Source organism: Thermobia domestica, chromosome 15 (genome assembly GCF_964235325.1).
Source record: "Thermobia domestica chromosome 15, izTheDome1.hap1.1, whole genome shotgun sequence".
Taxonomy (NCBI): Eukaryota; Metazoa; Arthropoda; class Insecta; order Zygentoma; family Lepismatidae; genus Thermobia; species Thermobia domestica.
The window spans coordinates 156,303,199-156,319,261 of record NC_137468.1 but is presented as its reverse complement, the minus strand read 5'-3'; the positions used below and the strand labels follow the sequence as shown (position 1 = coordinate 156,319,261).

The window sequence follows — 16,063 nt, the reverse complement described above, 5'->3', positions numbered from 1 at the left end:
GATCTCGGTCTTCGAGGAGTCTTCAGGAGGGAAGGACATCGGTCACGAGGTTCTGGGTTTGAGTTCCGGAGGAACAAGTATTCGGACTTGAGCCAAAAATTGTTAAAACTCATAGAGCGTCGGCCAAACATGTTCATAGCTGCTCGACCCGAGTTTAGGGTTGTCAACGGCTCGATGATTAGCATTAGATTTTTTGAAAAAGAAATCATGCAATTTTGGTGGACTTGAGCCTGAAAGTCTCAAACTCCGTAAATCTTCCACTAATTACGGTCGGGATGATATTCTTGGGTATAAGGAATAACCCAGGCAAATCAGTTCACGGGGATTTTTTCTGTTCCTGAGTTGGCATTTATGTGGGACATATGCTGAACTATTAGAATGTAGTCCCTGTGCCGGTACCAGAAAATACATAATTTTCTTCACAAATATTGGTAATTCATACTTAGTATCGATACCAGTACCCTCGTTCTCATATCAATATTTGTAAACTGTATGCACTTTTATGTAGAAAGTAAAATGTATAAATTCTGAAGGGAAAACATTGCACAGAAACGTTATATTCGTATGTTAACATACTTTTTTGCATGTTGTGTAAAGTGATCCCAACTATGGGGTTACTTTTCACCAAAGTTTATATTTCAGTAACTATGGTCATACTGAATGTTTACTAATGAACTTATACGAATGTTTTCCACACATATCTAGCTATAATATGTTTAAAATACAGTGTTCTAAATCATTACGTTTCTAAGTTACATGCGATTTTCTTTAAAATTCCTTACATCGTGTGCAAAGTAACCGTGTCATACGGTACCTGCAAAAGAGAGAGAGGAGATGGGAAAAGAAACAGAATCGAAACGTAAGTTATTCAGTGTATGGATAATATGTAAATATAACCAATTTGAGCATGTGTCTTTTTTTTCATCTTGTTGTTTACTATGTAGTCATTTAAGGGAAATAATGGACCCAATACAAAGTGTCTGTTTCTGTGATATGAGACTTTTTATTGTATGTAAGTTCAGTATGTAAGCACTTTATTTAAAAATATACATATTTACTTACCTAATTTCGTTTTGATTTTCAGAAGACGACTATATGTACAGTGGCGTCACTAGGCCTTATTTGGAGGGTTAAAGCCCGGAAATTTCTTCCAAGCTCCCCTCCCAAATCTCACACTGAAAATGCGTTATATACTGAGAAATTTATTTCAAAAGTAAGATTCTAACACGCCATCAGTAGACTCAATATATATTGGGTTGTCTTCTTTTTGCTTCAACAAACAGCAACGCGTTCTGTATAGAGTTCTCAATGTGAAGTTCAGTCTTCGGCGAGCGACTACAGATACTTGTTGATGTGTTAGATTTAGCTGAGAAAAGCGATAGCTATTATGATTATGACGTAATCAGTGGCGTATTTAGGGGGACTTCCGGGCTTAACCTCCCCCCCCGAAATCTTACTATAATAAAATAACTGAAATATCTTGCAGAATTTTCACATTTCCAGGCAAAGCTCCCCCACCCGAAAGTTAGGAGAGCCCCTTCCGAAACAAAATCGTAAATACGCCACTGGACGTAATTATGCTTTTCTATCGTATTTCTCACTTGAAAATACTATGTGAACTGAACTTCTCATTCCTTTACTTCTTAGTTTCCGCAAGGTGAGGTCTCAACTATAAACTATCTCATGCGGCAAATTTTAGATGGATAACTTTTAAGAAATTTTATGTTATTTACTATTGCCTATCTTTATCTTATTGTATTACTATTTCAGGCAGGTCAGAAGTGAATATAAATATAAGATTGCTGAGAAAGAAGTTTTTCATGAAGTATTTTTAAGAAAAATAACTATCAAGGAAAGAAGGGAATAAAGAAAGAAAAACATTACGTGATTGTACAAGTGAAACAAATAAACATGACTATGATAACAAAAATATGAAAGCGTAGAGCAGCAACAATATTCTCCCCACCCCCCTTCCCTCGCCCAAAAGCGAATTTCATTGTGTCCTTGATTGAAGATGATTCTAAAATACTAAACGGAGTTTTTGGGTTGTTGGGGAGTATTCCCCCCAAAAGATCTTCAGCCCCCCAAACAAAATATTTTAGTGACGCCACTGTATTAGCATTTTTTGCGTGTGAAGTATTGTGATATACGTTTCTGAAATTGCATAGAGCATATGCTTTCTTACAATGGGAGACTAAAAAACAAATCTTCAGGAAACGCAACACAGCAGTTCTCATTACGAAGTCCCTTCATTTTTTTGACAAACTGAAAGGTCTCCTCCACAGCTGGAAACCGTGTCAATGGACTGTGGGAATAATTTTACTATCTGTCCGGCAGGTATCAAAAGTCTGCGCGCGCGTTTCTAAGAAGAACCTGTGTTCACACGTTGTGAGTGTGTGTTGTGAGTGTGTGTGTGGTATGTCGCTTATTCATATCTCTAGCGCTGTTGCAGAGTACAGGGTAGTTTCGAAGTCGACTACAATGCAACTTCATTGCCATTCAAGCATCGCGGAAGTATTGCAGTAAACTGTCCCAGAAGTATAGGATTCATCATTCATGCTGAGATCAGTGTCTGTAGGAATGTCAGGAAGGTTCACTATGATTGTTTTCAAGCAGTGAAAAGTTTTAAAGAAAACTTATAACCGAAATGTACACGTTTTATTGATGAGAACTATTTTGGGCGGAATTTCAAGGTTACCATATCTGATATGAAAGAATTGTCTAAAGGAAAAAAATAATTCGACAAGAATGTTAACGTTCTGTACGAAATCTGCAAGAAGAACAGTAAGAAATTTGTAGTATCTTTTGTGTGAATACGTCACCTATGAGAATGTGGTAGAATTTTCCTAACAAATGACAAAACAAGAGGAAAATGTGTAAGTACCGATAACGATATTTAATGCAAAGTGGAAACACTACAGGACGAGTTCGACTGACAGACGAATGGCCACACCTACAGTACCCTTCTCCCCGCTCCCAGAACACTGAAATCTGACATGCTCGAGAAGTAGTGAGGGCTCTTAACGTCAATTTAAATGTTATTTCAATTCAAACTTAAGATACTTTTCTAAAATATGGTGTTTAAGATATAAAGTATACTTTATAAAATTCGTAAATGAGATTAACAGGTACAATATTATTGAAGTATTGTGCAGGCACACTTTCAGTAAGACAAATGGTTGTATTTAACTTTAGTATGATTCAGACTGAACATTTTAGTTTGCGTGGGAGACCCGAATTTGGTTCTTGGCGGAAGCTCATGTGGTTCGGATTCCACGTTAATCATTAGGTCCCGTCTCATACAGCCTCGCTGCTGAAAGGGGCGTTAAACTCAAAATCAAATCGGAACATTTTAAAAACAGAACTCACTCTGTTCTTGTGAAAATAAATTTAATTGAATTATATGCGCCAGCATCCCACAATTCGTATATTTTGCTAAGCGTATTGTCAAACATATTTTCACTTTCCTTTCCACTCCCCCGTCACTTACAAGGATTTAAAAAACAGCCAAGCGCTCCTAACTATAGAAATTCGTAATTATTTTCAAAGTATACTACTGGTGGTTATCAAGTGAACTGCACCCACCACTTGTCGGCATTACAAGATAAGAGCGATGCACGTATAAAAATTACTTTCCAATGTTAAGGAACTCCCTGCCGTATGTTAAATGTTACTGGGTGCGGTTGCAACACTCAAAATTATGAATTTAAAGCACTCTTTCTTTCCGTTTACTATTTATATATATTTTTTGAAGATTGAATCAATAGTCTTGCGCTGAAGAGCAGTGTTGCCACAGTTCTAGCTCTGGAGTGGGCTGAAAAATAGTACCAAATTGAAACAAAAAGGGCTGAATTCATTATTTTACACCAGTGTAATACATGGCTCTATAATACGAAACTAAAAGAGGTAAAGTTCTAGAACACTGCTTCCACCACTTCTTCCGAAAGTTCAAATCAAGAAAAAGCTCTTTAAAAATTGCTTTCTAAAAACATTCAAATAGGAGGACCCCGAACAACCGTGGAAGTAGATGAAACTTTTCTCTCACGTAGGAAGCATAACAGAGGACGCATATTAAAAGGGAAAACAGTTAACATCTTAGGTATATATTGTAAGGAAACTAAACGCGCCTCTTATTTCAAAGTGACCAATAAATCAAAACGGTATTATGGAAATATCAAAAAATTATAAAACGAGGAACAAATCAATCTTCTGCGAGTTTGTGTGTATACAGTACATTAAAATATAAATTATCGCACCTTACTCTCTCGCTTATTTCCCGAGCAAAGGAGGATAATAGAATTTAAGACAAATATAAAAGGTAAGTAAACTGACATATGAAGAAAGAAAAAAAAAAAGCAAGACCGCTCCAGGATCCTAGAACCTTCCCTGAAAGACATCACAACACATTATTAATGATTTTAAGTCACAATGGTATCTATTATTTCTAACTAGTGCAGCACACACACACATAATACACACACACATTGAAAGTGTGACAAGTATTTGTTTAATGGTGCTGAATTGGGTAGAATTGTACCAACTTTTTCACAAAAGGGGCTGAAAATGCCAGCGTGGTACCAACGGGCCGATAAATGACAAAAAGGGCTGAATTTGGTACAATTGTACCAAGTGTGGCAACACTGCTGAAAAGCAAATTTTTATTGATGTTCGAACTTCAAAGAACATTTCTTTTAGGTTACAAAATGGGCTATTACGTAACTATGCAACCTAAAGAAAGCAGCCACCCTTGATAGTGTATTTTTTAAAAAAAAAATGGTTCCCTATAATACGCCAGAACCTAATATGATACCAATAGCGCCATTTGAACCTTCAAGAAAAGCAATAGCATCCCCTTAGTTCAAGATATGTATACATTTTAATACGGTTTCAGTAGATTTAATATAATGTTACTAATGAACAACATGAAAATTACTTACGAGTATCAGACTTTCTGCTTCTAAATAAATTTTAAGTTACCCTGTGTGACACCTGCCCGATTTGTGAAACTGCTATATTTAAATACACAATCCTAATATTGAGAAACTTAATATTCATTCATAGATCTTTGAAATCATTCAAATGACATACTAAAGAACACTGCAAAGAACCAGGTATTAGAAACAACTTAAAGTAATAGGGTACTCACCAACCGATCCCCAGTCGGGATGTGCTAAATTGTTGAACCATCCATCGTAACGCTGCTTTTCCGTATAACTGGTGTGCCGATCTGAAAGAAAATAGAACATTTGTAATTTTTTTTTTTTTTTCAAAACAATAAACCACTATTTTTAGCTGATACAACAATGATTATAAAGTTTGTAAATTAGCGTTTTCGTAGATTTAGTCAAAGCTCGCATTGACATTATCATTGAAACTAGAACACTCAAATCTTACATTGAACATTGAAGCACGAATCCTTGTTCAACGTAATTTTCGTAACAGGTTAACAATGCACACTAGAAATAGCAAATGTGTAGATTTATTTATTTATTTATTTATTTATTTACACCTATTACAAAGCTTAAGCCCAATTACAATAGGCTTGCATACAGTATAGTGTACAGATGATTATAAAAAGCAAAAAAACATACATGTAGATATAAACTTAGCAAAACCTAGTAAAAATTACGAGAAAAAATAGTTACCAACAAAACAAAACAAAAAAAAAATCACAAAATTTCATACTTTCTGAAATTACCTCAAAAATAAGGTTGCATAATCCAAAACAGCAACACAATAAAACATTATATAATTTATTCCAACAACAAGAACAAAAAGAAGTGTTTTAAGCTATATGAAAACTAAACTCAATATCAAATTGGCGAATCATGAATAGTGAACGTAAATATTCACACATTTTTAAAACAGATAAAATACAGTTATTATATTGTTCATTTTCCTTGGAATAACAGCAGATTTCCTACTAGGACGTATCATTATATAAAATATTATTATATATATTTTACTTTGGATTCTTAATTATCCACAAATTTTAATAAAACTGACAAGAAGCCATTCTGATTTGATGAATTCAATTGCTGAAAATAATTGCTAGCACTGGATTCAACACCAAAAGAAAGAGAAAAAGAGGAAATTAAATGAAATTTTTGTTTTACGTCCTATGGTTATTTCGGTTATGCTAAAGGAGACTGGTGAGAAATGAATGAAATGGTGGAATGAGGAAAGTGGGAGGAAACGGGAGAACCCGAGAAAATCCACGAGCACGGTGTTTGTCCATCACAAAGTCCACACGGCGCGAGCTGGGATCGAATCAGGGACCCCAAGCACCGGAGGTAAACGCTCTGGTGTTTAGTGGTAGACCGTATACAGGGTGGGAGAAATGATGGCAAAGTGCGAAGATGGAACGTAGAAAATGTCTAGAAATGCTATGTTAATTTTGAAACGAGTAGAAGAATTGAGGTCAAATGTTGGATATAAGGAATGCATGTAGAGCTCCACTGAATAGGCGTAATGTGAACAGTTTTAACTGCCAATTGTATGTAATTGGTTTTGAAAATCACCGGTGTTTCAACCTGCACGTTTTGTTTGAGGGGGCTCATTAATATACCTGTATCAAAATCCTGAATGGACAGTTGTCTTTGTGCAAGGTACCACGCTAAAATTCATCCAGTGAAACTATTTCTCATTCCGTTATAAGTTGCTATTGTGCTGCCAAAATGTCTTGAGCCGTGGCAAAAATGCGAACTAACGCTCACACCCTCACACACCCACGCGTTGAGCCAATGATGGTTCAGCTGTTGCTAAGCGAGAGAAAACGATTGGAATTCCTTCAGCCGATAGCAGCGCTTGCAACGGAGGACTAGGGATCAAGTCAAAGTGGCATATCAGTAACATGCTTCTTGCTGTTGCAGGATTCGATTCTGTCTTTTTCTACAGGGGACTCTCGGGATAGCTTTTCTGCTCTCATTTTGCCCAGGATACTTTGCGGTCGGTGACGTCACGTGGAGGTATCGCGGTATTTTTTCAAAATAAGTGAAATTCTGCATAAACAATAACACTACTGTTTCAAGATGGGGAAAAGTTATCTTACTTGTGCAGTAGCTCATTCTAATAACATAGGAAGCAATACAAATGAAATAAAATGCCATCGATTCCCTAAAAATGATGAACTTCGAAGAAGATTAATTTTCCGCTGTAAGCGAAAAAACACTTTTAATGTGGATAACGCACGAATATGTTCTGCTCACTTTTCACCAGAGAATTAGCAAAGAGTTTGAAAAAACGAGCTTCTAAGTTTCCTGCAAAAGTAGTGTTTAAGATCTGACGCTGTTCCTTCATTATTGATACCAAACTGGTATGGGGAAAAATAAACTAGACACTAATCAAGTTGAAAAACAGGTGTGTAACAACAATAATTAATTTTACTTTTATGACATTTGTTTCTGAGGGCCTGAAGCTTAAGGAGTTTATGTACGTAAAGCGAAGTGGAAGGGGGTACCAACGAGAATATAAATGTATACTCTCATATATTCTTTAGTTTAATAATGATATTCGTAAGTTTTGTTGAGTATCTGGAACATTATTCTAGCAAAGTGCTCTTTGAGCAGAAAATTCATAGGAACCTATTACGAACCGAATCTCGCCTAACTTTACCTAATCTAATCTTGTTTAACCGAATCGTACCTGTTACGTACAAATCACATTGTTTTTATTCCTTCTCGAATGCCACATCGTGTGACAAAATCATTTGTTCTGATCAAAGTACACTCTTACCATATTCTTATAATTGAACGGCTGGCCGAGAGAGGGAGCTAAGCCACAAAAACTAAATTCCGATAAATCGAAGGGCAAAGTGTAGGACAAATAACTGCAAATTTTCCCCTGTGAAGGTGATCCTTTTATGTATGTATACCACTCTATAGATATCTGTGTAACTTATAACCTGTAATACATACTGTAAAATTTGTTATATTGAGTAATAAAAAAATATTAGTAATATAAAGGAAATATTTTGCAGTCACGATTTCTGACAATTTGGTTAATACACACTAAACGGCAATTTGGTTAATACAATTTGGCTGATACAACGGGTTAGGCTAGATTTCTAACCTGACCTAACTTAACCTAACCTAATCAAATTAGATTAGGTTAGATTCGGTTATATTAGGTTAGGGCAGATTAGATTTCTAACATAACCTAACCTATCCTAACACAACCTAACCTAATTTGTTATTACATACCCGGAATCTCTGAAATTTTGAATAATGATTGCTTTATGTATTATGTTCTTATTGAGAGGATTCGTTTATGGAAAGTATTTGAACTCCTTCCACCCTTAGAATTTACGTTTCAATGAAAGTGCAACAAAAAAATCCATAATGCCACCCCTTACCCACACCCAAAGAGGATGAATTTGGTTTTAAACGGTATCGGGTTGGTCACTATTCATTTCAGTGACCCTGAAAATTATGGACTGGACACCAATTTCGGCTGTTTTTGATTATTTGTCACCTCCTTCCTATCTCCTCTCATCCCGAGCGAAAAAATGATAAGATCCTAAGTTAGTCCTGGCTGCATTAAAGTACCAAATATCGTTAAAGTTGGACGAGGAGAAGTTAGCAATCAAACATTGTTACAATGAATAGAAAATGCCCCCTATTCCCCTTAAAACGGAAATTTTCAAAAACAATGGGACATGTTTTTCTTTAAGCTTAATGAGGAGTTTATATACCAAGTTTCATTTTTCTAACTTGATAGGTTTGTGAGATACTGTATTTTAGGTACAAATTTTGAACCAAGTCTACCCCTTAGGATTCGCCCTTTAATCAAAGTAATAAGGGCCAGGTCAACTCATGTACGGGACTAAAAATTATAAAAATCGATCCAAAGCTCTAAAATGGATTAGCGAGTAAACGTTACATTCATTTTTATTTGTATAGATAATTAATCATTATTGACGGTATTTATATATTTATTACATTATATTGTCTCATCTGTGAGTAGAAATAACTCATTATTTGTATTTGGAAAGACAAGAAATATCATAATTATGTTTTGAATCCAGTTTTACGAATAAAGCGTGAAGAGTAACAGGCAGACAAGCGAAAAAAATCTTCACCGATACCTCCACATGACGTCACGGACAGGGAGCCAATCAGAACGCTAATCGCGAACTGGGGCTACCTGTTATTTTATATACCTTGTTTTTCTACTCCTCATGCATACAACGTGCTCATGGACTGTACTACAAGGTCTCTAGTTCCTCATTCACGCCACCTTTACGGCACTATTGATATATTGTCAGTGTGGAATGCCTCCTGTTACAGAGACCTCAAACTGTATTTGTAAATAATAATTTGAATAGGCGGTGCGCGTCAAGAGCCATATGTCACATAACCTCTTTCCCGCATATTCTTCTTGCGCCAAGTCCAACATGGCGGCATTAATGATTTCAATGATTCACATTACCTATATTCACTGGAAAAAAAATGAAATTGAGTTTTACGTCCCACGGTTATGCCGGTTAGGCTAAAGGAGACTGTGATGATGAGTAATGAATGAAATGGTGGAATGAAGAAAGTGGGATGAAACGGGAGAACCGAGAAAACCCACGCACACGGTATATTCATTGGAACTCGACATGAATTCCTCTTATCCAACATTTGACCTCAATCTCTATTCGTTTCAAAATTAACATGGCATTTCTAGAAATTTTCTACATTCTGTCTTCGAACTTTGCCCTCTTTTATCTCCCACCCTGTATACGGTCTGCCACTAAAAACCCTCTTTTCCTCCGTTTCTTTTGGTGCTGAATCCAGTGCTAGCAATTATTTTCTGCAATTAAATTCACCAAATCGGAATGGTCCCTTGTTAGAACTCAAACTTTAAAGTTTGTGTTAAAATTAAGCATGTTGTCCATGAGTGTTGCTGTTAATAGTTTTGAGAATACAAAGCAATTAACAACTGTCAGGGACTAGAGTTGTGCATGTCAGAAGATTACGACAACTTTAATGACTAAATAAAAACGAGAAAAATCTATTTTTTTTTTTTTTTTTCCGAGACGATCATTTTCATGACAACTGTTCCAGACAAGAACCTCGATTTTTGTCCCGCAAGCAGCAATATCAGGAACGAAAGTAGCTATAATATATTCCTGTTACTGTTAACACTAGAAATAAATAGAATTTATTGGCATTACGTTAGATTAATTATTTTGTCATCGTGATTTGTTACAAGTAACAAGTAAAACAGCTAAGGAAATGTGCATTCGCTTTGTGCGAGCGGTCCTGAGTGGGGTCACTCGGTCGGAAAGGTGTAACAACTTTTTCAGCTCAGCAATCCTGAGAGGTTTTAGTCAGATTTCCTCATTCACACTAAACAAATGCCGAGGTCGTACCTAACAAAGGTCCCATGCTGCTTTCTTCTTCAATCCTGTCTTCCCCAATTCCCTGGGCAGTATGATCACCGACGGACGTCATTCCTCATACGTGAGGGGCTAACATGCAATTTTATATATATATATATATATATATATATATATATATATATATATATATATATATATATATATATATATATATATATATATATATATATATATATATATATATATATATATATATATATATATATATATATTATATAGGCTTCTCCTCTCTCCTACCTTTTCATACTTCAATTGATTTTTCCTCTGAAAGATTACGGATGCTACCTAGATCGTACGAATCAAACATCTGATTTTGATCAAATTTGGCGTGATCTGCTACAACATTATGTTGTGAAGACTTTCGGTTCACGAATTTTAAGTCAGATTTCCGAGAATATAAAATCATATAGAGAACTCAATCTGAACCACAGTTGGCACGATGGTAGAAATGGATCTGTTCCATAAACGTGTGAAATGCTATGGTGTCTAAGCTTCGGTTTTCTAACAAAGTTCTAAATTAATTCATTGATTATAACAAACACGTATCTACATAAAACAAAGTGACTATTTGTGACTTAACTCTTCAAACACCTGACCGATTTCGATCAAATTTTTTTAACATAGATGAGGTTCGGGCCGGGGATTATTTTTACCATTTTACTTTGACGGTACAAGAGAGGGGGAGATACATAAAAATGATCAAAAATGACCGATAGTAGTGTCGAATCCATAGTTTTCGGGGTCGCTGAAATTAACAGTTATACTTCCGAAACTTGGGGGAGGCAGGGAGACATATATAAAAATGATTTTTTAAAAACTGTAGAAATCAGAGCGCGCTTGAATAATATAAAAAGTGAGTAACAGAACATTTTTTTTTTCATTTTAACCCAGTGAAGCGGGTAACTGACGCTATACTTAATAAATAAATTGATGAAGACAATTATTGTATTTCACTTGTCACTTTTCCAAGTTATTGTGGAAGTGAAATATTTCTCTGTATGTATAAATTTTTTAACAAGGGGAGGAAAAAGCTCAATGGAACCTTCATTCATGATATTTATATAAAAGGAAAATTATTTTATACTAGCAGCGTTCACCCCGCTTCGCTGCGGTCACCCCGGAACGCAATAAACTTTGTTACTTAGATAATTTTTACTTTTTCGCTTTCAAGTGATATGATAAAAACCATAGAAGATTGCAGTAAATCTTAACATTATATCGCCTGTCATTTATGTTAACCCTCCCCGCTTCGCTGCAGTCATCCCGGTGCTCAATAAGCAAATCAATTAAAAAATTTTAAACAGAAGATTCAAGCTATTTTCCGCTGTATATCGCCTGTCATTTATGTTAACCCGCCGAGTGACACGGTCATGCGGGTTGCATATAAATACGTTTATTTTTACCTATGATGAACTAACAAAGGATTTGTGGACACCTGAATGGTCAATTATCTCAAGACACTGGTAATTAAAAATTAAAGTGATATGATAAAAACCATCTAGGGTCCAAATCCTAATAACCCCCCAAAAATGAAAGAAATTGGTTCAGCCGTATTAGCGTGATGAGCGGACAAAGAATTGTACGTTCTCTTTTATATATATAGATAGTCAAAGATTTTTTTTTTTTTTGTCTACTCTCCTAGGCATGTTCATGAGAGAATGCGAGAGTGACAGGTATATGTCTTTGGCGCGGGAGATCTGTGTTCGATTCCCAGTAGGACCTTATGTGATTTGGATCCCATAAGCTGTATGTCCACGTCTGACATAGCTCCTATTCTGAGAGAGAGAGAGAGAGAGAGAGAGAGAGAGAGAGAGAGAGAGAGAGACTGAACTCCAACCTACCAAGAACTCAGCTTTGAAAAGTTTTAGAATATGTCACTAATATCCTACATAGACTGATTTATATCAAAATTGTCCACAGCCAAACTATATAGAACGAGACCAAGAGTTTAAAGTGTGATCTGAACTACTTCAGTGATTTATATACTCTAAGAATTGAACACAACACCTCGTACAGCAAATATTTGTGGGTTAGCCAATAGACCAGATAACGGTGAAAGGTACTCTGTTTGAAGCTTCGGAGTCACAAAATATTGCATCTGCAAAATAAAATTAATGCGGAGGCCTAATGACTCATGTTTACAGTATATTTCCCCTGAACTTGTTGATGAATTTGACGGCGATAGTTGTGGAGGTAGATTCAATACGACAGCGACCTTGCATTCCAGAGATTGAGTTTCAGATGAGAATGTCTATTTAAGTAAAGATTATTTTTATAGATAATACATAATGACTTTAAAAAAGAAAAACGCTAGGCCATAAGAAGTTTCAGATTAAGTTCGTATACCAGATCTTAGATGGGTATTACGATTACTGTATCTAATAGGTGACATTTACATAAACTGTAATTAGTTTCAAGTTTCCTTGTCGAAACACGAAAGAATTATCACTTAGTTATTTTTAGTAATGCCTGTAGGAAAAGAATTCCTTATTTACATGTATAATCATAAGCAAAATGGATCTACACACCTTATAGTCTAGGCATCGGAGTTAGTATATGAACTTCTTTACGATTCATCTTAAATCTTTTCTTTGAACGCCCGAAACAATTTTGTCATATAAATCAGAACTCCACGTAGCCTTTCCCTCGTCTCCAGTTGCATTTCGCTCCTTAAAAACTCATTTTCATCCTTAGTTCATGTATTCGTAATAATTCCTTATTTACACTGAATAGCTCCATACACATTTAAGTTGATTTATACTTAGGCTTATCACTTGCATATCTAATGTATGTTTCCCCCCCCCCATCTTTGTTGATTTCTCTTGGTTCGTATTCAGTTTTTTTTAATACATATTTTATATTCTTCAGTGCATATTTGTTTCCATAGTTTTGGAGTTCGCTAAAACCTATACGTCTTACCTGTATTACCTTCATGATATCGTACTTTTACTTTCAAAATTGAAAATTCTTCCACACTAGTTACAATACTTCCCGTATGTGCCTTCTCTCAACTTACATAGAGAAATACTTCGAAATTTCAAAACAAATTGCTTTTACTTCCCCATCTTAACTTTAGTATCTAACCTGTTTCTCTTTTTGTAATATATACTTTCAGTGAGATTTGAAACTCGGTACAATGTTCTGACAACTTACGAGTTTTTTTCCACCCTTTCCACTGATGTTCATCTGTCTTCACATAGCAATTATATGCTTTAGTACTACCCAGGGTGCGAATTACCGGAGGGGTGAGGGGATTTTCCCCCTCAATCACATTTTGTTCCCCCAAAGAAATCAACTGAAGTATTCCTACCGGGGATGCTCGCTTCCCCCTCCTGAAACCATGCTTAGCATAACGCCAAATTTCATTGATTTTTGTCATTTCTTGTAAGTTAATCTGCTAGTTGTATTTCGGAATGAACTATTCAGTTTTGGTATTTTTTAATTTTCGCCTGTTTTCATCGTTATTAATTGAACTATATTATTCTGACTACAATAGTTACTTGCAACCGTATAAATTCTTTCAGTTGGTCGTTGTTCGTTAATTTGAATGTAGTAATTGCGCATAATCAAGTCAATAGGATTTATAAATGCTCTTAGCGGGTGTTCAAGAAGTAAATAGCTTCATTCCCCGTACTTGGTAAAGGTGGGACGTGTCATATTCATCATCTACATTTGTATCGATTATCATCTTGTTTTAATTTTTGTTATATTTCATTTTAGTTTACAAGTTTGCATAATATTCATAATATCCAATAAATAGAACAAGTGGACTTAATAGAACTTAAGCGGATTATTATTGCCTGAACATCACTACCTTTTGTAGTTTACAGAAATGAAATTTTAAAATTTTACTCAAAATCTGATCTCTCGTTGCTATGTGTTATCGTACATGCTGAGGATGCGTCCGTAGTGAGCAGACAAGTTAGTGAAGGTGTGTAAGCGCATAAGGTTTGTTTCAGCAATTGCTAATACGACTGATTCTCCGTGTCATTCATTATCCGTGTCTGTATAAGCACTTCAATTGGAGCGGGCCGTTTAAAGGTAACCCTTCACTTTCCATCTTTCTTTTCGCTCTACAGTTTGCTATTCAGCCAATAATGCTGTCTGAAAAACTTCAATGTAGTGTTTATACTTCATTTGATAACGTAGCACATAGTGAATGAACTCAGCTGTAACCTAACATTAAGGTAATTGTAAGTGTTGATTTCCTGAGCTTTGTCACGGAATCTATATTTGGAAAGAAAAAAATAAAATGGAGAGCGCAGCATTTGCGAGAAATACAAGCTAAAGCTTGAAATTTAAATTGAGAGTTTTTAAATATTTGGCCTTCGATCTGACTTGATGCCAGAAATCGGAACCAACAACGATCCATTTCTCTTATGATAGGCTAATAGGTATTTAAAAAAAAAGAAGAAAAAAAAAAGAAAAGTAAGTCCAATTTAATTGATAATTTTAGTGGTTTTCATAATGCTGAAGTAGGTTCTCTTTCGCAAGACTGTGTAGATTTCAATATGAGCGGAAAAATTAACATATGCTTGTAATCATTGCTACCACTCGGTCCGAATTTTAAGTAAATAAACATTAGAAAGCTACGAGCACGAGAGAGAGAGAGAGAGAGAGGTCTGCATGGGGCGGAATTTTTAGCCCTGGCCGGCCCGGCCTGAGTTCGTGTGGTAATTAAATGAGCCCGAATTACAGAAACTTAATTATTAACGCAAAATTATATTATTTACAACAATTAGATGTATAATTTTACAGTTATGCTTTAAAAGTTCTCCAGATAGAACGGTGTAATATATATCGTTGTACAGTATATTTACAAAGTTAGGCCCGAGAAATATGGTTGTATATTTAAAAATTTACGGTCTGGGCCCGAAGTGATATATGCTTTGTAGGCCCGAGCTCGTGCAGAGCTCTAGAGAGTACAACATTTAAACATGCTCAAAGGTTAGGTGTAGTATGTGAATGTCAAACAATATATACATAGTTATTGAGTTGAGTTGACTGAGTTTAAAGTCCTTTTCAGCAGCGAGGCTATATGAGACAGGACCTAGTGATAAACGTGGAATCCGAACCACATCAGCTCCCCCTGGGAATCGAACTCACGTCTCCTACGTCAAAGGTGCAAACTCTAACCACTTAGCCACGAAGGAGCTATATACATAATTATTGTCAGTAGATTTATTGAATTAATAAATCCCTTATTTATTACAGATGTCATGTTTATGTATGTGTGTGTGTGGGGGGGGTGTTAAGGCATTGTCTTCTTTTGAACTATTGCACTTTCAGACTACGTCCTGTTGGCCTAATTGGCCTAATTTTATCCCCCTCTATGTAAATTATCTAATTCACATAGTGGTACTACCCTTTTATTGAAGTCATTCTCTGCCTTCTATTACTTTCACGGCACTCAGAAGTCAACTAACTTTTCCTCGGAAGACATGTTCAATATACACAATGTAACACTACTACTTCGCACCAAATATAACATTCATGTATTATTCCTATTTCTTTGTTTGGATCAAAAGATCCAATATATTTCAATCAAAAATTTTCTTGTTCTTGTATCTGGAGAACTATATACAGTGTAGCCAAACCCAAACTATCACTTAACTTAGTATGATGTGCTTATTCCGTAGAAAATACGAAAACTATTTAGAGACTGCTCAAAAATGT

At 35.6% G+C, this 16,063-nt stretch overlaps 1 protein-coding gene across 2 annotated transcripts in view; it reads right to left on the bottom strand.

The window, feature by feature from the left end:
- The window catches only part of Duox (dual oxidase), a 458,692-nt gene that overhangs the window by 314,838 nt on the left and 127,791 nt on the right, over positions 1 to 16,063 (bottom strand). For both annotated transcript variants that reach the window (XM_081740305.1, XM_081740304.1), the window contains one exon: positions 5,147 to 5,227. In XM_081740305.1, coding sequence (XP_081596431.1) covers positions 5,147 to 5,227 — 81 coding nt within the window. The remainder of the gene's footprint in view (positions 1 to 5,146; positions 5,228 to 16,063) is intronic.